The sequence below is a fragment of the Engystomops pustulosus genome, chromosome 6 (genome assembly GCF_040894005.1).
Source record: "Engystomops pustulosus chromosome 6, aEngPut4.maternal, whole genome shotgun sequence".
Lineage (NCBI taxonomy): Eukaryota > Metazoa > Chordata > Amphibia > Anura > Leptodactylidae > Engystomops > Engystomops pustulosus.
In genome coordinates this window covers 65,066,952-65,093,167 of record NC_092416.1, presented here as the reverse complement: position 1 = coordinate 65,093,167, position 26,216 = coordinate 65,066,952, and the positions used below count along the sequence as shown (strand labels likewise).

The 26,216-nt window shown below is 43.7% G+C and overlaps 1 protein-coding gene across 1 annotated transcript; it reads right to left on the bottom strand.

The window, feature by feature from the left end:
• Positions 1-4,422: 4,422 nt before the first annotated feature.
• Positions 4,423-23,299, bottom strand: LOC140065737 (nicotinamide N-methyltransferase-like). The gene is made up of 3 exons (XM_072113311.1): positions 23,149-23,299; positions 5,472-5,679; positions 4,423-5,137 (listed from the first exon to the last, which is right to left on the bottom strand). The coding sequence occupies exons 1-3, from the start codon at positions 23,297-23,299 to the stop codon at positions 4,714-4,716; spliced, it is 783 nt and encodes a 260-aa protein (XP_071969412.1). The 3' UTR covers positions 4,423-4,713.
• Between the last annotated feature and the right edge of the window lie 2,917 nt (positions 23,300-26,216).

The window sequence follows — 26,216 nt, the reverse complement described above, 5'->3', positions numbered from 1 at the left end:
CAACAGACCAATGCAATATGCATCAGATTAGATCAGCTATGACACCTCCTCGAAACGTTGAGAAATGAGTCTGAATTCTAACTACCTGCCTCTGCCACTTTTCTGATGCTGCCACCCACCTGATGCCACACATCTGCTGCCAGTTGCTCCATTTGCCTCCAACCATCTTTACCAGGGACTTCACAATCTGCCATTGTACCACTCTCTGACCTCATGCTGCTGCCGCCACCTCTGCAATCTGTGAATGTGCCACACTGTGGCCTACTATATACTGCCACCACAAGAATTTGTCATTGTGCCACTCTCTGGCCTCATGCTGCTTCCACCAACTAAGCACTCCATCATTGTGCCACACTGTGGCCTACCATGTTGCTCCCACTCTCTGACCTCATGCTCCTGCTACCACCTCCACACTCTTTCATTGTGCCACACTGTGGCCTACCATGTACTGCCACCACCTGAATTTGTCATTGTGCTACTCTCTGACTTCATTCTGCTGCCGCCACCTCTGCACTCTGTCATTCTGCCACACTGTGGCCTACCATGTTTCTGCCAGCTCCAGAATAAGTCATTGTGCCACTCCCTGAGCTCTGTGGATGTGGAGAAAAGGGGAGGGGAACAGAGAACCAGCACTACCTAGTGCGAGATTATCCTTGGTTAGTTCCGGGGTGCTCTTGAGTAAGAGGTGCTCTTGACTGAGATTGGGTTCTCACCTTTACTGGTTGTGCTAGAGACAGGCACAACACTGGGTCAGGCATATGTGATTAGTAACCGATGTCACGTCCCCACCCTTGCCCAAGGTTGGGTAACAAGGGCGTATAGCAAATGGGCTGGAGGGTATGTCGTCATTGCACCACTCCAGTATAACAAGCCTACACCTGAGGAAGCGCTCTGTGTAGTGAAAAATGCGTTGTCCAAAAAATCTCTGAATAAAAGGAAACCTTTTACCCCGAGGACCAGCGCCATCCAGACATCACATTTTTTACACATAGGGAGGTACAACCAGTGACTTACCCTCCAGCTCACTCTCTGCCCTGTATGATTCTGCTGCCGCCACCTCCACACTCATTCTGCCGCTCTGTGGCCTACGATGTTGCTGCCACCTCCATAATTTTTCATTTTGCCACTCTGCAGCCTACTCATGCTGCTGCCAACTGACCACCGTCTCACCCTGTCATTTCCATAATGCTATTTTCACCCTCCACCACTCTATGACGTTGCCACTCTGTTTGATTTTCTCCTTCATTTCATCTTTTAGAAGGAATGAATAGCTTCAGGATTTATAGCCAAAAGCAGGAGTGGATACAGAACACAGAGGACATGCAAATATCCCATTTACTGGTCATCTCTGTTTTGGATCAACTCCTGTTTGTTTTTGGCTTTAGCAATACTGATAGATTATTGAGCAATTGAAAGCGGACACTGACAAATGAAAAGAAGGGAAAAATGATCAGTGATTTCAATGCAAAATTACTGCCGACACCCTCTCCACTCTTTTGGGGGTTTTCTACATGTATCAGCGTTTAACAGAACAGGTTCTGTCGTGATCTATTGAATCATCTGATGTCAGTGCAAAAAGAGAGCACTCTTTGATGTTATAGTGGGATCATGGCCCTTAGCTCAGTCCTTTCGAGCTGGCACAGACGTTACCTTGATAGGCTGCATTCCCGCTTCATTTATTTGGTCAAGTTGGCCCCTGTAGGTGCCCATAGAATTGAAGAGTGAAGTGATTCTAAGAGTGGCGGCTGTCAAGTTGCTTGTCATACTAAAACACAGCATTGTTTGAAGACCAAACCACGCTTCCTATGCATATGTGAGGATGGAACAAAGTTCTAAAACACCCTCCAGGCTCTCTGCACCCAGGAATTACATGTTTTTTAACAGGATTTGCCATGATTCGATTCGGGTCAAATCAAATTTTGTCGGAAAATTCTGAGAACTCGAATGTTTGAAAAATTCGCCCATCTCTAGCTATGATATTCCCTTTGTCTGTTGGTTTTTGGAGGGAAAATATATCACAGTCTTTCATCCTCTGTCTTTCCGCATAAGCTGGTGTCAATTTTCCCACATAGTGAAGAACACGTTTCTCTGATTAAAATGAGACTCCATGTGGTTTGGAGACTCACTGTCTAGCCCCTCTTCCTGGCTGGTTGTAAAGAAATGTGCCCCTTCAGCCATTTGCTCTGGCCAAATGGAGTCTCATGACTCATAACAGGACATAATGAAACAGTAACGAACAGTAAAGAAAAAAAAACTGTACATTGGTAATATTACTACAGTTTATAACAGTTTTTATTATCCAGGGGCTCCCACCAACATTAATCCTGCCTAGACAACTTCACAGTAATTAATTAAAAATTAATTAATTAATTATTTTTAAAACATGTGAACTAGTCCAAAATATAGATTTAACTACTTTACTTTTCACGATGATTAGACACACTGGGGCAGATTTACTTACCTGGTCCATTTGCGATCCAGCGGCGCGTTCTCTGCGCTGGATTCGGGTCCGGCCGGGATTTAATAAGGTAGTTCCTCCGCCGTCCACCAGGTGGCGCTGCTGCGCTGAAAAGCATCTGAACGCACTGGAGTTCACCGGCTTGGGCTGAGTGAAGGTAAGCGCATCCCGAGCAACATATTTTCCGTTCTTAAATGCGGCGGTTTTTCCGAATACGTCGGGTTTTCATTCGGTCACGCCCCTCAATTTCCGTCGCGCGCATGCCGGCGCTGATGCGCCACAATCCAATCGCGTGCGCCAAAATCCCGGGGCAATTCAGGTACAATCGGCGTAAATCGGAAATATTCGGGTAACACGTCGGGAAAAGCGAATCGGGCCCTTAGTAAATGACCCCCACTGTCTACAGAGAGCAGGAGATGCTGATGCCATCACACAGTGTCTTCTGCTTCAGGCAGCTGACTACAGTGCTGAGAGAAGAAGACGTGTGGTGATGACATAACTGTGCCCTGACCTGCAGTGCACAGCAGGAAGAGGAAGTGAAGACCATATTAGGGTTTTTTTTCTATACAATGGCAGAGGAAGGCACATTTCGGGGCTGTGTTAAGAACATATTTGGCAGTTGTAGGAAAAATTACTGGGGGCTGTGGGCACATTAATGGGGGTTTTGGGGTACATTACTGGAGGCTGTATATAAGTACAGTAGTTATTGCCGTAACCAAATGTGAGGGAGTTATATGCAGGATAGGCATCACTGAAAGTGTGATGCTTATGCATTGGGGCCCGTTCCCCAGATCTTTAAGCACCCAAGCAATGCCCCTGTGTAAAAGTAAAAGCAGAGAAAAAAAAGAAAAACACTATTTTTCGGTCCCTGCAAGTTCCGACACTTCTGTTTTTTGAGCCTGCACACAGTTATACGTTTTTTGGGGGTCAGAGGTCCTGTTTCAGCCAAAAGGTGGCCTCCTTGGAGCAGGGAACATCACAGGAACTAAAGTCCCCTTAAGAATAGAAGTGCCCTACGGTGATGAAGGCCACGCACTGGATGACATATCCTGTGACCCCTGGAACTTGTATAATGCACATAAACAGAAGCATTATTTTATTATACCCCACTTTTATCAAGAAATATTACCAGAACAAAGATATGTTAGTAACTAATAAGCCATTTATTTAAGAAGAGGATCATAGTAATAATGATATTCTGGCATCATACCACAGACTAGTGTGCAATAATTAACACTTCTGCAGTTTTATGTCAGATTTATTCAGCTGGAAAGTAAGGATGACCCCTTAACGCATTTCCTTCTTTAATCTGAATTTGTCCTGATTCTGCTCTAAATTATGTTTGTATGTGCTATAAAACTCTGGCCTAATACAGTCAACCCTGACTGCAATGGTCCAGCTTCTGTGTCAGAGGCATCTATGGGTCATATCATGACATATCATGATGAGAATAGCGTGATTGTACTGTGTTAGATATACGAAAAAAACTTCTGCGTCGAAAAATAAAAAGTGCTTAATGAATTATTGCCTAACCAAAAGAAATATATTATCAAATGAGTTTTTATTATTGGGCTAAATTATTCATAAACAATAGAGCTAAATAAATGGGATATTACCATAATCATACTTAACTAAAGAACATATGTGCCCTGTTAACTACCGTATTTTCCGGACTATAAGGCGCACATAAAAGCCTTGGATTTCCTTGGAAATCCAAAGTGCGCCTTATAGTCCGGTGCGCCCTATAGGAGGGCAGCGGACCCTACTTACATAGGTCCCCGCTACCGGAGACAGCAGATCTCCAGCGGGAACTGCAGACCACGCGGCACGAACAACTTCTGCCGCGTCGGTCTGCAGTTCCCGCTGGAGATCTGCTGTCTCCGGTAGCGGGGACCTATGTAAGTATGCCATTTTCCACCTCCCCCTCACCTTCCCCGCTCACCTTCCCCGCGTTCCGCGTCTCGTCTCGGCGTCGTGTAGCGTCTCGTCCCGTCGGGACTCCGCTCCGCCCCCGGACCTCCGCCACGCCCCCGGACCCTGCGCCTTATAGTCCGATGTGCCTTATATATGGAATTATTACATATATAAGGCGCATCGGACTGATGCGCCTTATATTCTGGTGCGCCTAATGGCCCGGAAAATACGGTATGCTTTATATGGTTTAGTAAAATAAGTTAAATATCAATTACAGAATTCATTTCTTTTTGCACCCCCCACCAAAAAATGTTTACCTTTAATAGACTTACTTAGACCTTCTAGTTCACCTTGTGAGCTACAATGAACATGACCCCCTTATAATCAGTCAAATCACTGACATTTGTTCTCTTTTTAACCTCACAGTGATCAATAACAAAACCTTCTCCAATTAGAGCTTTCCTGGCAAACTCCTCATCATATTTGAGCATATGTAGCTTGTCTTTCCTGATTGTCAAATATGTTGTTTCTAAAAGCTCAACTAATATAAAGTGTCCTCCTGGTTTTAACATTTTTGTGAACTTTCGGAGATATCTGATGTAATCATCTTTATTTTTGCTAATAGCTGCCAGGAGAAGAGAGCTGATGATACAATCGGCTGGTGGCAAATCTATTGGTTCTGTTATATTCTCTTTCTCAGGGTCACATTTCACAACATGTTGAAGCGCAGATCGCACTTTTCCTTCTTTATCTTCTAACTGGTCACTGAAAGAAATACAAAAAGTGAAAAGTGATTCTCAGTGAACAGTGAACCATAAAAGCATGATAGCTTAGTAGTCCACACTGGGTATTTAGTTTCTAATATTGATGGATACATTTGAATTGAGACAAGGCTCTTTGGATAAGTTTCAAGCTTATACTGTAGCCTTCTAACACTATTTTTATATACAGTGGGAGCCAGTGGTATAAATAGGAAAGGAGATGATGGGTCAGCATAAAGAAGCAGAGCTGGCAGCCACTATTCTTAGAATGGGCAAAGCATATGGTGGCAATAAGGACAATAAAAGTGTTTCTTCTAATATTTTGACAAATATATCACCTTTTTCCTTCTATCTCTGCATGAATTTGTGCAGCATGTCCCCAGTGAAATGCTCCTGTACGTGTGTCCACCCATCTCTTCAGCTCCAGGATGCATCTGTCATTGACCTTCAGGACTATCATGTGCTTGAAAAACTCACAGGCTGAATACAGATGATGAATAAAGGAACCCATGCAGATGTCTATCAAGATATCTCCTTTAATATGACCTGTATAAATAAAAATCATACTGAAACATGAAATATAGACTGCCAGCGATGCACATATACATTACTTTCATCCGTGACTTAGCGCAAAGTGCTGTCTATGTCTGATCCAGGCAGACAAACTTTTACTCATGCACAGCTGCAACATCTGTGGTCAGAGATAACAGTGATTTTGAGTGTTAATACCTTACATGCCATGGTCAAATGCCACTGCTCCTCCCTACCCCAATTATTCATAAGAAAACTTCAAAACAAAATCAATTTTCCCAATTATTATTTTCCCCCGAACATTAATATAAAGGGATCAAAAGGCTGCATCACTTTAACTCCAAAATGTTACATACAAGTAAGGTACAGCGAATGATACACAGATATGTCTGTTTGGTTAGTTTGTGTTACTGTTAACACTGGTGTATTCTTTCCCCTGACAGCCTTGATTGAATTGCACCCCCCTGTCTGTCTCCTGCAAACCTGCTACAATTGTTTCCAGACTGGGGCAATAGATTCCCATATAAACACTCCCTGATCAGTACTCTCTGCCTGATATAGTTTAATACTTAGTTATCTCCTGTTCATACTGTCTTTTTCAGTCTGGTACTGTAATCTGTTATCTTGACCCATTACTTGTATTAAGACTAACCATTTTCCTTTTGATTTTGTACAGGGTTTGTCCTCTTGGTTTTGGCCCATTCTTTTGACTATTCCTTCTTGTTTGTTTTGTCTTTTATTAGTGTCTGTGTTTTTCACTTTAGCACTAGAAGAAAAAGGTGGACTAGACGTCCCCTACTGCTTACTGTAGGGGAGGCAAACAGACAGCGATAGCTGGAAAGGGAGTTTAGTCCTAGGGCTGACTATCTGTGCCATCTGTCTATTCCCAGAGCATGCATAAAACAAAATGATCAGAATTTCACTTTTTCATGAAAAGACAAAAAAACATTTTTAACAAAGAAAACTTACATGTAGTACAATATGTACAATATGTAAAGATAAAGCATTCCCATGTCAGATTTAAAAAATGGAGATTGACTCTAATAGTGAAAATGAGAGGTGTCCATTAACCACTCAAAATAGCAGCTCTTTTATGATTTTTACTCCTACCTTACAAAAGCCATAACTTTTTTGTGCATCTGGTTACAGAGGCATATGAGTAATCTGTAGAACAATTAATATTCCATGTACAGGCATTCCCCGGGTTACGTACAAGATAGGATCTGGAGGTTTGTTCTTAAGTTGAATTTGTATGTAAGTCAGAACTGTATACTTTATCATTGTAACCCCAGCCAGAACTTTTTTGGTCTTTGTGACAATTGGATTTTTTTTTTTTTAACACATTTTATTGAATTTTCAACATACATGTGACATCATACATAACAAGTCTTAAGTCTGATAATCAATGTGACAGTATCAGAATTTATACAGTTTTATATTCTATCATCTTGTATCATACACAATATGCGTATTGCCTTGGTACAATATTTCTGTATATTACATATAATTGCAGAATAGTGCATGGGGAGAGGGTGTTTGTTCGTTCTTCCCTGGACCCACTGTCCAAATCCCTGGGGGACGTGGTGTTTAATGTTTCCGTATTTAGATCTGACTGTAGTCTCTTCCTACTTGACTATCTGCTTTCTGACATCTTTTATATTTGGAGGGCTTCCAGGGAGTTCCTGAGTACTCCCATGTTATACCATGTTGTCAGATTGAACGGAGTCACCAGCTCTACTATTTCTGGTCTAGTCATGTGCGTAGTAATGAAGGTCTTCCATTTCCGGAAGAAACCCTTTGTCTGCTTTTCCTTGTGCCTCATTGTTTCTAGTCTATCCATGCGAACTATGCATCCCATTTGAGCTACAACTTCTGCTACAGATGGCATAGACTGTTTTATCCAGTGATTCATAATCACCCGCTTTGCTGATAATAGAAATGCGTGTATATCTGTGCTAATGTTAAGTTCCTCTTCTCGACTCCCGTCCCCTTCTACATCATGAAAAATGAGGAGCAGTGGGTCTAAGGGTAAGTTAATTCTCCACTTATCTTGTACGTGATCTCCAATTTGGTTCCAGAAATCTTGGATGTTAGTGCAGGACCATAGCCAATGCCATAGATCTGTGTTTGCCATAGAAACCTGATATGGCAAGTTATATAGTTTCCTCACCTCTTTCCAGCGTATCGCGCAGGACAATTGACTGTTTTGCGATAAGGGGCCATTTTGAATAGCTAACATGCATTTGTGTCACTATGTCATGTGGTTCTGCCAATGCCCTTTCTAATGTTGTGTTTGAATATTTGGATGTGTCATGGATCCAATCTATAACGTGTCTAAATAAGCTTGCCAGGTTATAACCCCTCAGGTTTGGCTAATTGACCCCCACTTCTGTTTTCCGTAGCATTCATTTCTTTGCCGCTATCCGAGGTCTCTTTCCTCTCCAGATGAAGTTCTGAAAAGCCTGCATCAAACTATTCACATCTGTGAGTTTTAACAACACAGGTATAGTTTGCAATTGATATAACATTCTGGGAAAAGTGATCATCTTTATGAGATGGCATCTCCCCATCGTTGTCAACGGGAGTTGCTGCCAATGTTCAAGCTCCCTTAACATTTTCCTTATGAGAGGGGGATAGTTTAGGGAATATATGGAATCTGGCGTACGACCCACCTGAATCCCTAGGTATGTCAAATTGGATGCTACTCCCCTTATTTGTAGTGTGGGTGGCCAGGCAACAGTCGGACTACTCAGTCCGAGTTCTAACAACTCACTTTTTGAAGCGTTAATGCTGAAGCCCGCAAACTTACCAAACTCTGCCACATGCTTCAAGACCCTATCGAGGTGATGCCTTGGATTGGAGAGAAAAAGAAGTATGTCATCGGCGAATAGGGCCAGCTTCACTTCTTTGTCTCCTACTGCAATACCCCTGTATAGATTTGAGTCTTCTAGGGACCTTGCCAATGGTTCTAGGGCAAGATCAAATAAGAGGGGCGATAACGGGCATCCCTGCCGGGTTCCTTTTTGCAACTCGAATTGGGTTGAAAGAAAGCCTCCCGTGAATATCCTGGCCCTGGGGGAGTCATGTAGACTTCTTAACAATGTGCTGAATTTCCCTGATATCCCAAATCTCCCAAGTACAGTCCACAACCAGGGCCATCTTATGTTATTAAACGCTTTCTCTGCGTCTAGTGCTAATATTGCTAGATGTTCCCCGGGCTGCGGACTGCACTTTATTCTGTCCAACACCGTCATTACTTTTCTTATATTTGTTACCGCTGCTCTCCCCCTTATGAAGCCCACTTGCGACTCCCCTATCAGTTGGGGCATGTAGAGTGATAGTCTCGCCGCCATGATTTTAGTGAGCAGCTTTACGTCCTGGTCTATTAGGGAAATTGGGCGGTATGACCCTGGATTCAAGGGATCTTTCCCTTCTTTTGGTATCAATTTATATATGCAGTTTTTGAATGTCTAGGGATCTCGCCTCCCTGTAGCAGAGTATTAAAGTAGGTGTTCAACAAAGGGGTTATTTGTTTTTTCAGGGTTTTATAAAACTCCACCGTGTAGCCATCAGGTCCTGGGGCCTTGCTATTCTTTAAATCACTAATGGCTCTGCTTACTTCTTCTATGGTTATTTCTCTGTTGAGAGGTTCTAACTGTGGGGAAGTAAGTTTGGGAAGTGTGACTTGAGATAGAAAATGAGGACCTCCCTCTATTCCTTGTACCTCGTCCTTGTACAGTGCCTTGTAGTAATCTTGAAAGGTTTTGTTAACCTCTTCCGGTGTTGAGGCTATGCTTCCCATATTGGTCCGTAGTGCCTGTACATGTGTTGGTGTGAATCTACCTTTCGCCAATCTCGCCAATAAGCAACCTGATTTATTACCATGGCGAAACAACTCTGATTCAAAAGCCTGACGATGCATCTCTTCCCTCTTATCTAACCAGAGATCATAGTTTGACCTAGCCTGATCCCATGCAATTTTTGTGTCTGGGGTTTGGTCTTTTAGGTGATTGGTATATGTCGCCCTCAGTACTTCACTGGCTTTCAAGTAGTGTTGTTCAGTCTTTTTTTTAATATTGGCTACACAGGCCATCAGCTTACCCCCGAGCACTGTTTTAGCTGAGACCCATATTGTGTGGGGTCTTCTTTGTGTATACTATTTTCATAATCATACTACGTCCACCACCCCTCTAGGATTTCTGTGAAGGCATCATCTTTTGTTAGGAAAGTTAGAAAGTGCCACAAAATATCGGTACCTTTTGGCTGCACGTCATGTAAATCAATCTGAACTGGGGCGTGATACGATATTACCAATTCCCCTATTTCCGAAGCGAGCAGTCTTTGACATGCCTCATCGGATAGGAGTATGCAGTCTATACGCGACCAGCTAAAATGCGGGTGCTAGTAGTGAGAAAATTACCTCTCGTCTGGATGGAGTATTCGCCATGTATCTTTTAGCCCTATTTGAGTCACTAAGTCCGGCAATATTCTCTCTGACACTCTACTGGTGTGTAGTGCTGTGTTGTGGGATCTGTCTTGTTGCTTACGATCCTCAATTGGCAACATTGCTGTGTTTAATTCCCCTCCAACTATTTTTAGGGCACATTGATCTCTTAAAAGAGTACTGTTGTGAGTTGAGAGAAGAACAATCTATTTCTATCATTTGGTCGACAATTGGATTTTAAAAATGTTGGGTTGTCATAAGAATCAGGATTAACACTAAATCTTCATTACAGATACCTTTGATAACTGTTACAGCTGATCATTGTAGGATAGGACTAAAGTAGAATAAATTACCAATATCCAGAGGTCCATTTGTAACTAGGGGTCGTATGTAAGTCGAGTGTTCTTAAGTAGGGGACCGGGAAGCTGGAATAAAATTGATTAAAAGAATGCAGATCCCACATATTCTTTTGGCTCTAATTTTTCCGGTTTCTTTTTTCAGTCCATATGACATATACTTTTCTTATTATTTGGGTGAATATGATCACCATAATTCAAAATTTATAGAGTTTAATGCCTTTAAAAGTTTAACATTTTCAAAATAGTTGGAAATTACCAGAGATGGTCAATAAGCTCAAGTTCTAATAAATTCAATGAGGTTATGCTCCATGTTTTCTATTGTTCTTTTTTGTTTATTTTTTTTATCTTAATGGTTTTGTGCCAAATTTGATAATTCATTTTTATGTCCTTATTTTTTTACTTTTGTTGTGCCTTTTTTCTTCTCTCCAAGGTTTTGATGGCATAAATGTATGCTTTTTGTGCAATTCAGTGAATTTGAGCAAAAAGGCCCAAATTTCTGCAAGCACATCTGCCCCGCTAAGATAAATATGACAGAGCTGAGGCAGCCAACAACTTCTTTACATTTTTACAATCTGGAGAATAGAGATGAGCGAGCACTAAAATGCTCGGGTACTCGTTATTCGAGACGAACTTTTCCCGATGCTCGAGTGCTCGTCTCGAATAACAAGCCCCATTGAAGTCAATGGGAGACTCAAGCATTTTTCAAGGGGACCAAGGATCTGCACAGGGAAGCTTGGCCAAGCACCTGGGAACCTCAGAAGAGGATGGAAACACCACGGAAATGGACAGGAAACAGCAGGGGCAGCATGCATGGATGCCTCTGAGGCTGCTTAATCGCACCATTATGCCAAAAGTATGGGCAACAGCATGGCAATGACAGAGTGACCGAATGAGGCTAGATAGCATCTAAAACATCCAATAATTGACCCTGACACTATAGGGGACTATGCAGAGGCAGCGGCAGCAGCGGCAGGCTAGAGAGTGTCTTGGCAACATACCCCAAATGGACTCAGGCTTAAAACCAATGGGTGGCAGAGAGGAACCAAAGGAGGTGAGCAAGAAGCGCTCAAATAATATCGGTAAATGAAAAAAGTTTGCCAGTATATTTTGTGGATTACACAGCAGGGTGGCGACAAAGTTAACAAGTTTGATGAGGAAGCCATGAAAACAACCCAAAATTCTGCCTGACACAGCTCGTTTGATAAGGGGACCATGTATGGAGGCAGTGAACTAGTAGTAGATTAAAGGTGCTGCAGTTAAAACTATGTTAGTTGGATCTTGGGATGGAGCTGGCGCTCCGCTGCCAGGCGAGCTTTCGCCAATCCAAGCCCCTGTCTCTAGGCTACTCCCCATACAGCACTTTTAAGAACCTTTTGTATAAGATCAAGTGTAGTAGCGTTTTTAAAAGTTTAGGATATGGCGGGTGAGGGGAATGTAAACAGATGCGCAAGAAGCGCTGAAATAATATTGGTAAATGATAAAAGTTTGCCAGTATATTTTGTGGATTACACAGCAGGGTGGCGACAAAGTTAACAAGTTTGATGTGGAAGCCATGAAAACAACCCAAAATTCTGCCTGACACAGCTCGTTTGATAAGGGGACCATGTATGGAGGCAGTGAACTAGTAGTAGATTAAAGGTGCTGCAGTTAAAACTATGTTAGTTGGATCTTGGGATGGAGCTGGCGCTCCGCTGCCAGGCGAGCTTTCGCCAATCCAAGCCCCTGTCTCTAGGCTACTCCCCAAACAGCACTTCTAAGAACCTTTTGTATAAGATCAAGTGTAGTAGCGTTCTTATAAGTTTGGGTTCTGGCAGGTGAGGGGAATGTAAACAGATGCGCAAGAAGCGCTGAAATAATATTGGTAAATGATAAAAGTTTGCCAGTATATTTTGTGGATTACACAGCAGGGTGGCGACAAAGTTAACATGGAAGCCATGAAAACAATCCAAAATTCTGTCTGACATAGCTCGTTTGATAAGGGGACCATGTATGGAGGCAGCTATATGGACTACTTTTGGAGGCAGCTATGGCGATGACGTGTGGAGGTAGCAATGGAGACAACGTGTGAAGGCAGCTAAAAAGACGACGTGTGGAGGCTGCTATGGAGACAATTTAATTTGGATAGTGCCTGTATGTGGCAGTCCAAAAAAGTTTTCAAACCAGAGGAGCAGGTAGCTGGTCCTCCAAAAAGATTAAATAAATTGAGTGCCTGTATGTGGCAGTCCAAAAAAGTTTTCAAACCAGAGGAGCAGGTAGCTGGTCCTCCAGAAAAATTACATAGATTGAGTGCCTGTATGTGGTAGTCCAAAAAAGTTTTCAAAGCAGAGGAGCAGGTAGCTGGTCCTCCAAAAAGATTAAATAAATTGAGTGCCTGTATGTGGCAGTCCAAAAAAGTTTTCAAACCAGAGGAGCAGGTAGCTGGTCCTCCAGAAAAATTACATAGATTGAGTGCCTGTATGTGGCACTCCCAAAAATTGTTTAAAACAGAGGACAGGGTAGTTGGCCCTCCAGAAAAATTAAATACATAGAGTACTATAGCCAGAGCCAGTTGGCCCTGGCAAAAAAATAGCCAGTTTCCTCTGCTTTAGTGTACAAAGAGGAGGAGAAGGAGGACAATGAGGAGGAGGAGTGCATACATTATTCAGGTTCAGCTTCTTTCACCTGGTGGAGAATGGAAATGCGGAGAAATCCAGGCTTTATTCATCTTGATAAGCGTCAGCCTGTCAGCGCTGTCAGTCGACAGGCGTGTACGCTTATCGGTGATGATGCCACCAGCTGCACTGAAAACCCGCTCGGACAACACGCTAGCGGCAGGGCAGGCAAGAACCCGAAGTTCGTGCCACATGTCCAGCTTTGAAACCCAGTAGTTGTAGGGAGCTGTGTGATCATTTAGGACGATGGTATGGTCAGCTACGTACTCCCTCACCATCTTTCTGTAAAGATCAGCCCTACTCTGCCGAGACTGGGGACAGGTGACAGTGTCTTGCTGGGGTGACATAAAACTGGCAAAAGCCTTGTAAAGCGTACCCCTGCCAGTGCTGGACAAGCTGCCTGTTCGCCTACTCTCCCTCGCTACTTGTCCCGCAGAAGTACGCCCTCTGCCGCTAGCGCTGTCAGAAGGGAAATACTGTTTCAGCTTGTGCACCAGGGCCTGCTGGTATTCATGCATTCTCACACTCCTTTCCTCTACAGGGATGAGAGCGGAAAGATTTTGCTTGTACCGTGGGTCCAGGAGAGTGAATACCCAGTAATCGTTGCTGGAATAAATTCTTTGAACGCAAGGGTCACGGGATAGGCAGCTTAGCATAAAATCTGCCATATGCGCCAGAGTCCCAACGCGCAAGAATTCACTCCCCTCACTGGCCTGACTGTCCATTTCCTCCTCCTCCAACTCCTCCAACTCATCTTCTTCTGCCCATACATGCTGAACAGTGAAGGACTGAACAATGGTCCCCTCTTCTGTCTCGTCAACATTCTCCTCCTCTTCCTCCTCATCCTCCTCCACCTCCTCCGATATGCGCTGAGAAACAGACCTAAGGGTGCTTTGGCTATCAACAAGGGAATCTTCTTCCCCCGTCTCTTGTGACGAGCGCAAAGCTTCCGACTTCATGCTGACCAGAGAGTTTTTCAACAGGCCAAGCAGCAAGATGGTAAAGCTGATGATGGCGGCATCACCACTGACCATCTGTGTTGACTCCTCAAAGTTACTCAGCACCTGACAGATATCAGACATCCACGTCCACTCCTCATTGTAGACTTGAGGAAGCTGACTGACCTGACTACCAGTTCTGGTGGAAGTTGACATCTGGCAGTCTACAATTGCTCTGCGCTGCTGGTAAACTCTGGATAACATGGTTAGTGTTGAATTCCACCTCGTGGGCACGTCGCACAACAGTCGGTGAGCGGGCAGTTGGAGGCGGCGCTGCGCTGCCCTGAGAGTGGCAGCATCTGTGCTGGACTTCCTGAAATGCGCACAGATGCGGCGCACATTCGTGAGCAAATCAGACAGATTGGGGTATGTCTTGAGGAAACGCTGAACTATGAGATTTAACACATGGGCCAGGCATGGCTCATGTGTCAGTCTGCCGAGTTGCAGAGCTGCCACCAGCTTACGGCCGTTGTCACACACAACCATGCCTGGCTTCAGGTTCAGCGGTGCCAGCCACAGATCAGTCTGCGCCGTGATGCCCTGTAATAACTCTTGGGCGGTGTGCCTTTTATCGCCTAGGCTCAGCAGTTTGAGCACCGCCTGCTGTCGCTTAGCGATGGCACTGCTGCTGTGCCTAGAGCTACCAACTGATGGCGCCATGCCCACGGATGGTAATTCAGAGGAGGAGGTGGAGGAGGGGTGGGAGGAGGAGGAGGCATAGTAGGCCTTTGAGACCTGGACCGAGGTAGGCCCCGCAATCCTCGGCGTCGGCAGTATATGACCAGCCCCAGGGTCAGACTCGGTCCCAGCCTCCACCAAGTTAACCCAATGTGCCGTCAGCGATATATAGTGGCCCTGCCAGGCAGCACTCGTCCACGTGTCCGTGGTCAGGTGGACCTTGTCAGAAACGGCGTTGGTCAGGGCACGGAGGATGTTCTCTGACACGTGCTTGTGCAGGGCTGGGACGGCACATCGGGAAAAGTAGTGGCGGCTGGGGACCGAATACCGAGGGGCAGCCGCCGCCATGAGGTTTCGAAAGGCCTCGGTCTCTACCAGCCTATAGGGCAGCATCTCTCCAGGCTAAGCAACTTGGAGATGTGGACGTTGAGGGCTTGGGCGTGTGGGTGGGTTGCGCTATACCTCCTTTTGCGCTCCAGCGTCTGGTGTATGGAGATATGAACGCTGGTGGATGCTGTGGAGGATCGTGGAGGCGAAGATGGGGTTTTCGCACGGGAGATGGGGTTTCCGTCTGGCCCCACCACTGCCTCTTCCAACCTGTTCTGCTATAGGACTCGCCTCCGTCTCAGAAGCACTGTGTTCACCCGGCCTATCAACCCAGCTTGGGTCTGTCACCTCATCATCCTCCGATCCCTCAGTCTGCTCCCCCCTCGGACTTCCTGCCCTGACAACAACTTCACCACTGTCTGACAACCGTGTCTCCTCATCGTCCGACACCTCTTTAAACACTTCTTCCACTACTTGAATAATGTCATCATCACCCACAGACTGCGACTGGTGGAATACCTGGGCATCGGAAAATAGCTCAGCAGCAGCAGGACAAGTGGTTTGTGACTGTGGGAAGGGTCCAGAAAACAGTTCCTCAGAGTATGCCGGTTCAATTGCCAAATTTTGGTGGGAGGGGGCAGACTGGGGGGAAGGAGGCTGAGGTGGAGGAGCTGGGGGAGTGCCGATTTCGGTGACATGGGTGGACTGCGTGGAAGACTGACTGGTGGACAAATGGCTAGAAGCATTGTCCGCAATCCACGGCATCACCTCTTCGCACTGTTCTGGCCTCAACAGTGCTCTACCACGAGTCCCAGTAACTTGAGACATGATGAACCTAGGGAGTGTACCTCTGCGGCGTTCCCCTGCTCCCCCATCAGCAGGTGGTGTCTCACCCCGCCCTGGACCACGGCCTCTGACCCCTGCAGTAGTTGGACGCCCACATCCACGCCCTCGTCCTCTACCGCTAGCCCTCGGGTTAAACATTTTCCAAATTAAAGTGTAAACTTGAAAAAAAAAAAATTTGTGTTTATTTTTTTTTAGTTTTTTATTTTTTTTAACAAAACGATGCTATCCTATTGCTATGGCTAGTTTCTAACCTACACTGACAGCACACAACTGGATTTTGTGCTTTGCAAGATGAGTTTGAGCTATAAAATGAAATAAAGGTAAAAAAAAAAAAAAATCAGCAGACTCTGCCTAATTCTACTCAAACCCCTAATAAATTGTCCCACTTTGGTGTTTGAGGTGGATATGCGTGTCACTAAGAGCTAAACACAACGGTCGCAGGTCTCCCAGCAAATTCTTCACAGTATGGTACTAGCTGCACTACTAGTGCCAGCAAGCCCAGCCACAAGCAAACAAAAAAAAGGAAAATATAACGCTATTGTAGGCCTAAGTAAGCCGTTGGGGTTCTCCTATGGCTATTTTCTAGCCTACACTGAAAGCACACTGCTTTGCAAGAGGAGTTTGAGCTATAAAATGAAATACAGCTAAAAAAAAAAAAAATCAGCAGACTCTGCCTAATTCTACTAAAACCCCTAATAAATTGTCCCACTTTGGTGTTTGAGGTGGATATGTGTGTCACTAAGAGCTAAACACAACGGTAGCAAGTCCCCCTGCAAATTCCTCACAATATGGTACTAGCTGCACTACTAGTGCCAGCAAGCCCAGCCACAAGCAAATAAAAAAAAAAAAAAGTATAACGTTATTGTAGCCCTAAGAAGGGCTGTTGGGTTCTTGTAGAATCACTCCTGCCTAATACTATTCTAATAGAACACCCTAACGCTTTCCCTGACCAGCAGCAGCTCTCTCCCTAGCGGCATCCAGACAGAGAATGATCCGAGCAGCGCGGGCAGCGGCTAGTCTATCCCAGGGTCACCTGATCTGGCCAGCCAACCACTGCTATCGACGTGTAAGGGTACCACGTCATGCTGGGTGGAGTGCAGAGTCTCTTGGCTTGTGATTGGCTCTGTTTCTGACCGCCAAAAAGCAAAACGGCGGGAGATGCCATTTTCTCGAGCGGGCAAAGTATTCGTCCGAGCAACAAGCAGTTTCGAGTACGCTAATGCTCGAACGAGCATCAAGCTCGGACGAGTATGTTCGCTCATCTCTACTGGAGAATAGTCAAAAAAAGGCACAACTAAAAAGGGAAAGAAAATCTATGATAAATAACCCCCATTGACTCATCTGAGATATTACAAAACAGTTTTGTACTTGGTGACACACATATCAATACATTTTCAAACTGGAGGACCTGTCTCTGGGTAAAAGCATTTTACCTTGTATATAACCAGGGCGGAATCATAGGGGGGCGCCTGGGGCACGTTCTACGGAGCCCCCACCACTTTGCCCTTAAAGAGGCCCACACCAAATTTTGGAGAATCGCCCGAATTGCAGACAGTGGAGCAGATTTGTCAAGCTGTCTGAAAGTAAGAATATTCCTATTTGCCCATGGCAACCAATTACAGCTCAGCTTTCATTTTACCAGTGCTCATGAATATTTTAAAGGGGAGCTGTGATTGGTTGCCATGGGCTGACTTTCAGACAGCTTGATAAATCTGCTCCAGTATATTTGAGTCCGGTTTCCTTGGGCCATACACAATAGACCTGCCCGAATGCAGTCTATGGCAGAGCGAGGGAACAATAAGTTCCCTTCTCTGCCATAACGATTGGAGGTTCAACGAGATAGCGGTATAGTGTGTCACAGCACTGCAACATCACGGCACCGCCATCTTGTTGAACCTCCAATATCCACCCTGACACCCCGAGGGAAGATGAGGATGGTGCATATTGGGGGAACGATGGAAGGTGAGTACAATTTTATTAGTTTACCTAGGACTATATATAGATATTATGGGGAGTGTATATACCGTATTTTTCGGCCTTATAGGCCGGTGCGCCTTATATATGAACTTATACAGAAATGTACTACAGACAAGATGTACTGTACATTTACCAGTGTGTAATAGCTCCATCCCCAGAAATTTCCTGCACCTTCCCACACAGTATACAGGGTCCCTAGCTCCTGAAGTGCCCTGGCACCACAACTAACATTGTGCCCATCCTGCCCTCCCCTAGCACGGAGAGACCGGAGCTGCCATAGTGCCGACCACGAGGCAATCATCATCATCATCGGTAAACAATCCCCCATACCTGACAGCCCTGTAACAGGAGCCACAGGGAACCCCACAGGAATAACACCCTGCCTGAGGAGGGAAGGAGAAGGGGCAGAGGGAGACCGCTTAACCCCTCCTGCATCACCCTGCATTAACCCCCAGCAGCCCATACCTCTGAGATCGGAGCTCTCTGACACGCTGAAGACAAGTTTCCCGGGAAGTGTAGCTGGCTTGAACTGTGCACAGGTCTGCCACCTGCAGGTCATTTTTAGGTACTGCATTTGATCCTGCGCCTTATACTCCAGTGCGCCTTATATATGAACCTAGATGTCTTAGCAGGCATTAATTAGAGGTGCGCCTTATAGTCTGGTGTGCCTTATAGGCCTAAAAATAGGGTAGTTATAATAGGAGTCTGTATATAGTTAGTTATTATAGGGGGATGTATATAGTTATTATAGGGGTAATGCATGTATTAATAATAGGGGGTTTATATAGTTATTATAGAGGGTGTATATAGTTATTATAGGCGGCTGTATATAAAGTTATTATAGGGGCTTTATATAGTTATTATATGGGGACTGTATATAGTGATTATAGGTAACTGTATAAAGTTATTATAGGGGGACTGTATATCCTTAACAGGGTTTTATATAGTTGTTATAGGGGGATTGTATAGATTGTTATTATACTGGTATTGTATATAGTTATTATAGGGGGACTGTATATAGTTATTGTAGGGGGACTGTATATAGCTATTATAGGGGGCTGTACATATGTCAGAACTCGCAAATTGTACTGATGGGATCAGGTTTCAGGCTTCTTGCTGGAAAACCATTCCCAGAGCTGCCTGTGATTGACAGCTCCATTTCTGATCCTGGGAAAGCTGGGTGTGTCCTTGCAATTGTTTTGCCTGCAGCTGTGGTTTGAGTGATGGACGGCTGAGCCAGTCAGTTCTGGAGGTAGTGTCCATTTCTGCCTTATATTCTGCTCAGCCCCTTCATTTGGTGCTGGTTATTGCAGTCTATCTGTGTATCTAGTGCTCTTGCCATTGCGTTTCTTGCTATTCTGTGTATTGGCTTCTGCTTTGCCTACTGCCCATTCTCTTTGCTATACGAATCTGTACCTTTGACGCCATCTTGGTTTTGACCCGGTTTGTTTGACTCCGCATGTCTGTCTGTATCTGTTGTTTGTCCCTCAGTATCGTTTATCTCCTAGTGTTACCCCACCTTCCTATATCTGTATTCCGGTTACCTGTCCGCTCCACCTTCCAGCAGCTGCCAGACGAAGTAGGTTTTCCTTGCCATCTTGTAGGGTCACTCAGAGACCGTCAGTTAGGTTCCTGATAGTGGGTTCACCCTTGCTAGGGCAGTCTATCTGCTTTAGGCAGGGCCTTAGCTCGCAGGGATGTCGCAGGGACGTGGCAGGGTGAGTTCGCCACCACCTACCTAGTCTGACAGCTAGCACCAAGCTTGGTTGTGGTTGCGCGGTTTGCTGGACAGGTGCTGACAATATAGTTATTGCTGGGGGCTGTACATAGAGATCACTGGGAGCTGCATACAGTGATTTCTTGGGGCTGTATATAGTTATTACTGGGAGGCTGTATATAGTAATTGCTGGGGAGCTGTATATATTGATTGCTGGGGGAGCAGCTGTATATAGTGATTACTGGGGGCTGTATATAATGAATATTGGGGGCTGTATATATTTATTCCTCGGAGCTGTATATAGTGATTGCTGGGGGATCTGTATATTTTGATTACTGGCGACTGTATATAGAGGTTGCTGGGGGAGCTGTATATAGTGATTGCTGGGGAAGCTGTATATAGTGAGTGCTGGGGGAGCTGTATATAGGGATTACTTTGGGCTTTAAATAGTTATTGCTGGGGGGCTGCATATAGTGAATACTGGGAGCTGTATAAAGTGATTACTGGGGAGGCTGTATATATTTATTTCTGGGGAGCAGTATATAAAGATTGCTGTTCCCTGTCTGGACTACATTCAATGGGCCCCCACCAGATTTTGCACCCAGGGGTCCCCACCAACCTTAATCCGGCACTGTATATAACCAAGCAACTGGTGCATTTAGTTGCTCGTCTGCTCTTCTACACTTTAAACTACAAGTTAACAAGTTAAGCATATATTGTGTCACTTGCAATTACTTAAAACAAATGAATAACTTTAATAAGAAAATAAATAAAATATATACATTTACACGCACATTTACCTAATTAAACTTTCAATTTAGCCTCATTTATAAAATCTGTAAAACAGTGTATGTTGCTCCTGGCAAAGAATATAGACTATGCTATAATTTTTTCAAAGAAATATAAAAAAAAATTAAAGCTGATGTAGGACTGACTTCTAGGGGCAATTTAGGCTGTTTTACTGTAAGAGCTTTTATAAATGAAGCAATTTTTCTCATAAAATGTAACATATAGGCTATACTGAGGAGGAATGACTGGTTATATATACTATAAATAGGAGTAACCAGTGGTATGTGTATGTGTATTATATTATATAATCCGAAGGACTCACAGGTAGCATATATATATATATATAAAATACAAGTCTGCACAGAGCAAATCTATTGAAATTGTGGAACCATGATATATATATATATATATATAAATAAAGTAAAAAGCGGGCAGCACTCCATGGTTCAAAATTTCAAAATAAAAGGTGAACTTTATTGAACAAGTGGCGACGTTTCGGTGTGTAACACCTTCATCAGGCTTGATGAAGGTGTTACACACCGAAACGTCGCCACTTGTTCAATAAAGTTCACCTTTTATTTTGAAATTTTGAACCATGGAGTGCTGCCCGCTTTTTACTTTATTTAGCTACAAGAGGATCAAGCCAGAACCTTTGTGGGCGCTGCACCCCTCCTTATTAGGAGTCCATAAGATTGTGCTGACTTGGATTTTACTTCTTCTATATATATATATATATATATATATATATATATATATATATATATATATATATATTGCCTGAGTGGTGTTTTGGAATATGCATGCCCTTTTTGCGCCTTTTTGCTTCTACATGACAGAAACTTTCTATCATCAAGTTTTTGCTGGCACAGTTTTTTTGCAGAATTCAACCACCAAGCACCAAAAATGCCCAAATTCCAACTAGCACATCTGCCTTGATAAGAAATATAGGACAAACCTGAGACAACTTTCACAACCTATGGAATAAATGAAAAAAGGCACACAAAAAGCACAATGCATCAAAAAAATCCAAAAATTAAAACAAAAAGAAAACCAAAGATTAACCGGTTCGCGACCGCCCGCGTCGCGCTGCATGGAGAGGGCTCACGGGCTGAGCCCTCTCCATAGTCGGTAAGTCTTTGCTGCATATTACAGCAAAGGCTTACCGGTAACACCCGCGATTGGTGCTAGCACTGATCGCGGCTGTTTTCAGAGCGTGGGCTGCCGGCAAAGCTGCTGGCAGCCTCAAACAGATAGCGGCGCATGGGCCCCGCCATCTTACCTGGGATCGCCGCTCCCCGTGACGTCATCGGGGGGCGGCGATCCGTCTCCATGGTAGCCTCGGGTCTTCCGAAGACTCGAGGCTATTTCGTTTTAACCCCTTCATTACAATGTGCTGATAGCACATTGTAATGAATGAGGAAGAAAATCCCCATATACTTCCATACTGTAGTATGGCAGTATATGATAGGATCGATCAGACAACCTAGGGTTAAAGTACCCTAGGGAGTCTGAAAAATAGTATAAATAAAAATAAAAAAAAGTTAAAAAAAAAAATTATAATAAAAAAACCTAAAATTTCAAATCACCCCCCTTTCCCTAGAACTGACATAAATATAAATAAACAGTAAAAATCATAAACACATCAGGTATCGACGCGTCCGAAAATGCCCGATCTATCAAAATATGATAACGGTTTTTCAATGCGTTTAACCCCGTAACGGAAAATAGCGCCCAAAGTCGAAAATGGCACTTTTTTGCCATTTTGAAAAATTTAAAAAAATCTATAAAAAGTGATCAAAAGGTCATACAGTCCTAAAAATGATATCATTGAACATATTATCAAATTTCGCAAAAAATGACACTACCCACAGCTCCGTACACCATAGTATAAAAAAGTTATTAGCGCCAGAAGTTGGCAAAATCAAAAAAATTATTTTTGTACAGGAGGTTTTAATTTTTGTAAATGTATGAAAACATTATAAAACCTATACAAATTTGGTATCCCCTTAATCGTACCGACCCAAAGAATAAAGTAGACATGTCATTTGGGGCGCTCAGTGAAAGACGTAATATCCAAGCCCACAAGAAAATGGCGCAAATGCGTTTTTTCACCATTTTCATTGCATTTGGAATTTTTTTCCCGCTTCCGAGTACATGGCATGGAATATTTAATACCATCATTATGAAGTGCAATTTGTTACGCAGAAAACAAGCTGTCACACAGCTCTTTACGTGTAAAAATAAAAAAGTTATAGATTTTTGAAGGTGGGGAGTGAAAAATGGACATGAAAAAACAGGAAAGGGCCCGGTCCTTAACCGGTTAATTTAAAACTAAGATAATGGGAGATAATTATCATTACAGCCTAAGGTAAAATCTTTCTAGTTGCTTTTGGCAACCAATCAGAGCTCATGTTTCATTTTCCCACAGCTGTTTATTAAATTAAAACTGAGCTCTTATTGGTTTCCATAGACAACTAGAACAGTTTTGCACTCAGATACTTCTGATAAATTTCCCCCATTATATATTAGTTACTATATAACTTATGCTTTTCTCTGCTTCCTTTCAGTAATAACCTGGTGCATTTTGGTTGCTCAATCTGCTCTTTCAACTTTAGAAAACAAGTTACCCAAATATTAACTGCATTGTTCACAATTGCTTAAAACTAGTGAATCACAAAAAAAAAATCAAGTTACATACCCAACTGGAAAGTTTTTTTAAGTTGTTCAATGGGAAATATTAAAGAATCCTCTGCAAAGACCATATCAGGCTTATCTGAAAAATAATTCTCTAGATATTCTCTGGAATCAAAGCCATGTACATGGTAGAGCTTATGGTTAGATGAATCCATTGTCTTATCTTGTACAGCAGACAGAATGACTCCTACAGTGATGCTCCAGGTATTTATATAATCATAATCCATAATTCCACATAACATCATCAGTTTTTCTGTTCATGAGAAAGTCATGGGAACATGTATCACATGTAGAGTTTATTAACCTTATATAAACAAGCTCATATTGCCATATCCGTTAGAGTATCTCTAACAGTTCCATGTAATAGACACAATATTTTTTGTTTTAATCAATCATTCTGGTTAACATGACTCATACATTCTACAAGTGCCTATTATATTTTACTTAATTTTTTTGGCACCAGATCAAGCTGTAGCATCAGTAGACTGTAATGTACAATTTAGCACTTCAATTACTTACACTACAGCAATATTTTTAGCCAGACAAAATATGTGGCAAAATCCTTGGTTTGCAAAAACCCTTATTTGTATCCATAATCTTGGATAACTCCTATGATAATTGATATGCAAAGGAGCAGGAAAATAATGATCACTTCAAGGAAATCAGAAAGTTCAATGTTATAGGTTTATCTTTTTTGCAATGGTAAAGGGGTATTCACTAGAGATGAGCGAGCACTAAAATGCTTGAGTGCTTGTTACTCGAGTCAAACTTTTTCCAATGCTCGAGTGCTCACTTCGAATAACAAACCCCAATGAAGTCAATGGGAGACTTGAGCATTTTTCAAGGGGACCAAGGGGATATAAATATAATTAAAAAATATCATTAAAAAAGTACAACTATAGACTATCTCTATTTTTCTATCTGTGTGTGTAGTATATCTACCATCGAACAAGTGTCTATAGGACTGTTGTATACTGTATACTATCTGCTCTTTTTTGTATACTTTCTTCTCCTCTCTTCTGTATACTATCCATACTTTTTTGCTGTATATCATCTGCTTCCTTCTTCTGTATACTATCCACTCATTTCTGCTATATACTATCTGCTTCTCTCTTCCATATATTGTGTGCTCCTCTCTGCAAAATACTATCTGCTCCTCTCTGCTATATACTATGTGCCCCTCTCTGCTGTATACTATCTGCCCCTGCTCTGTGTTACCTGCTGGTTTGCCATGTCTCTGCAGGTCTCTGCTATATACTATGTGCCCCTCTTTGTTGTCTACTATCTGCCCCTTTCTTGTGTGCCCTTTTAATCCTGCCCCAGAAATTGGAAGCAACTGAGGCGAGACCAAGCTCCATTTTTTATCTCCTAAGTGATCAGAGCTGTGGGGCTGGAGCTCCACCATAGAGTGGGAAGGCAGCATGGATCACATAGGGGCTCATCACCTGCACCAGAGCCACGCAGAACCCATCAGCTTTGGAATCGATCAGATCTGGAACAATCCAGATCAAGGGAGTTGTATGATTTCCAGTTCCAGGCTCCAGGATTCAGACTATGAATTGGAATTAGAGATGAGCAGGCACTAAAATGCTCGAGTGCTTGTTACTCGAGTCGAACTTTTCCCGATGCTCGAGTGCTCGTCTCGAATAACGAACCCCATTGAAGTCAATGGGAGACTCAAGCATTTTTCAAGGGGACCAAGGCTCTGCACAGGGAAGCTTGGCCAAAAACTTGGAAACCTCAGAAAATGATGGAAACACCATGGAAATGGACAGGAAACAGCAGGGGCAGCTTGCATGGGTGCCTCTGTGGCTTCCTAATCGCACCATTATGCCAAAATTATGGGCAACAGCATGGCGATGACAGAGTGACCGAGTGAGGAAAGATAGCATCTAAAACACCCAATAATTTACCCTGACACTATAGGGGACGGAATGCGGAGGCAGAGAGAGTGGCATGGCGACATACCCCAAATGGACTCAGGCTTCAAACCAAATTAAAAAATTCCTTTTGGCACGGAAAACGTGTAGCATTGTACGCATCAGTAATTGGCCTGGTTATGGTGGCAGAGTGGAACCAAAGGAGATGAGCAAGAAGCACTGAAATGATTTCCAATGTGAACAAAAGGTTGACGGTATATTTAGTCAATAACACAGCATGGTGGCGACATAGTGACAAAGTTCCATAACGTATCTGGTGAAACACCCGAAAAATGAGTCTGACATAGCTCGTTTGCTAAGGGAACAACATGGAGGAGGCAGCTATGGAGACGGCTTTTGGAAGCAGCTATGGAGACTGTGGAGGATGGTGGAGGCAAAATGGAAAGGAAACAGCAGGGGCAGCATGCATGGATGCCTCTGAGGCTGCCTAATCGCACCATTGTGCCAAATTTATGGGCAACAGCATGACGATGACAGAGTGACCGAGTGAGGCGAGATAGCATCTAAAACACCCAATAATTGACCCTGACATTATAGGGGACGGCATGTGGAGGTTGTAGGTTGAAGGTTGCTGCAGTTGAAACGATGTTTGATGGATCTTGGGATGGAGCTGGCAGTCCGCTGCCAGGCGAGCTTTGGCCTGTCCAAGCCTCTTCCTCTCGTTTGAATATTTCATCTAGGAATAACGGAATAGCATAGTGGTTCTATTTTAAAATTTTTTCGGAAATGGTTCCATGATTAAAGGAAACCTACCATTTCAAATGGTAGGTGTAAGCTGTAAACACCGAGCACCAGCTCAGGGTGAGCTGGTGCCGGTGCTTAGCATTGGAAAAAGTAGTGGCGGCCGGGGACCAAATAACGAGGGGTGGCCGCCGCCATGAGGTTGCGAAAGGCCTCGGTCTCTACTAGCCTATAGGGCAGCATCTCCAGGCTGAGTAATTTGGACGTTGAGGGCTTGGGAGTGTGGGTGGGTTGCACTGTATTTCCTCTTGCGCTCCAGCGTCTGGGGTAAAGACAGATGAACTCTGCGCATGGAGACATTAGTGGACGCTGTAGAGGATCGTGGAGGCGAAGGTGTGGTTTTCGCGCATTAGGTGTTTGTGCCGGGGTCCTGGGCAGGGGGCTGACTAAC

What these genes read in the sequence shown, in the direction of transcription:
- LOC140065737 (XM_072113311.1), bottom strand. Translation starts at nt 23,299, where the DNA reads ATGGATTCATCTAACCATAAGCTCTACCATGTACATGGCTTTGATTCC. An exon ending in TAAAAAAACTTTCCAGTTGG is followed by an intron (nt 5,680 to 23,148) that starts GTATGTAACTTG and finishes TTATTTATACAG; the next exon opens with GTCATATTAAAGGAGATATC. An exon ending in GCAGAGATAGAAGGAAAAAG is followed by an intron (nt 5,138 to 5,471) that starts GTGATATATTTG and finishes TATTTCTTTCAG; the next exon opens with TGACCAGTTAGAAGATAAAG.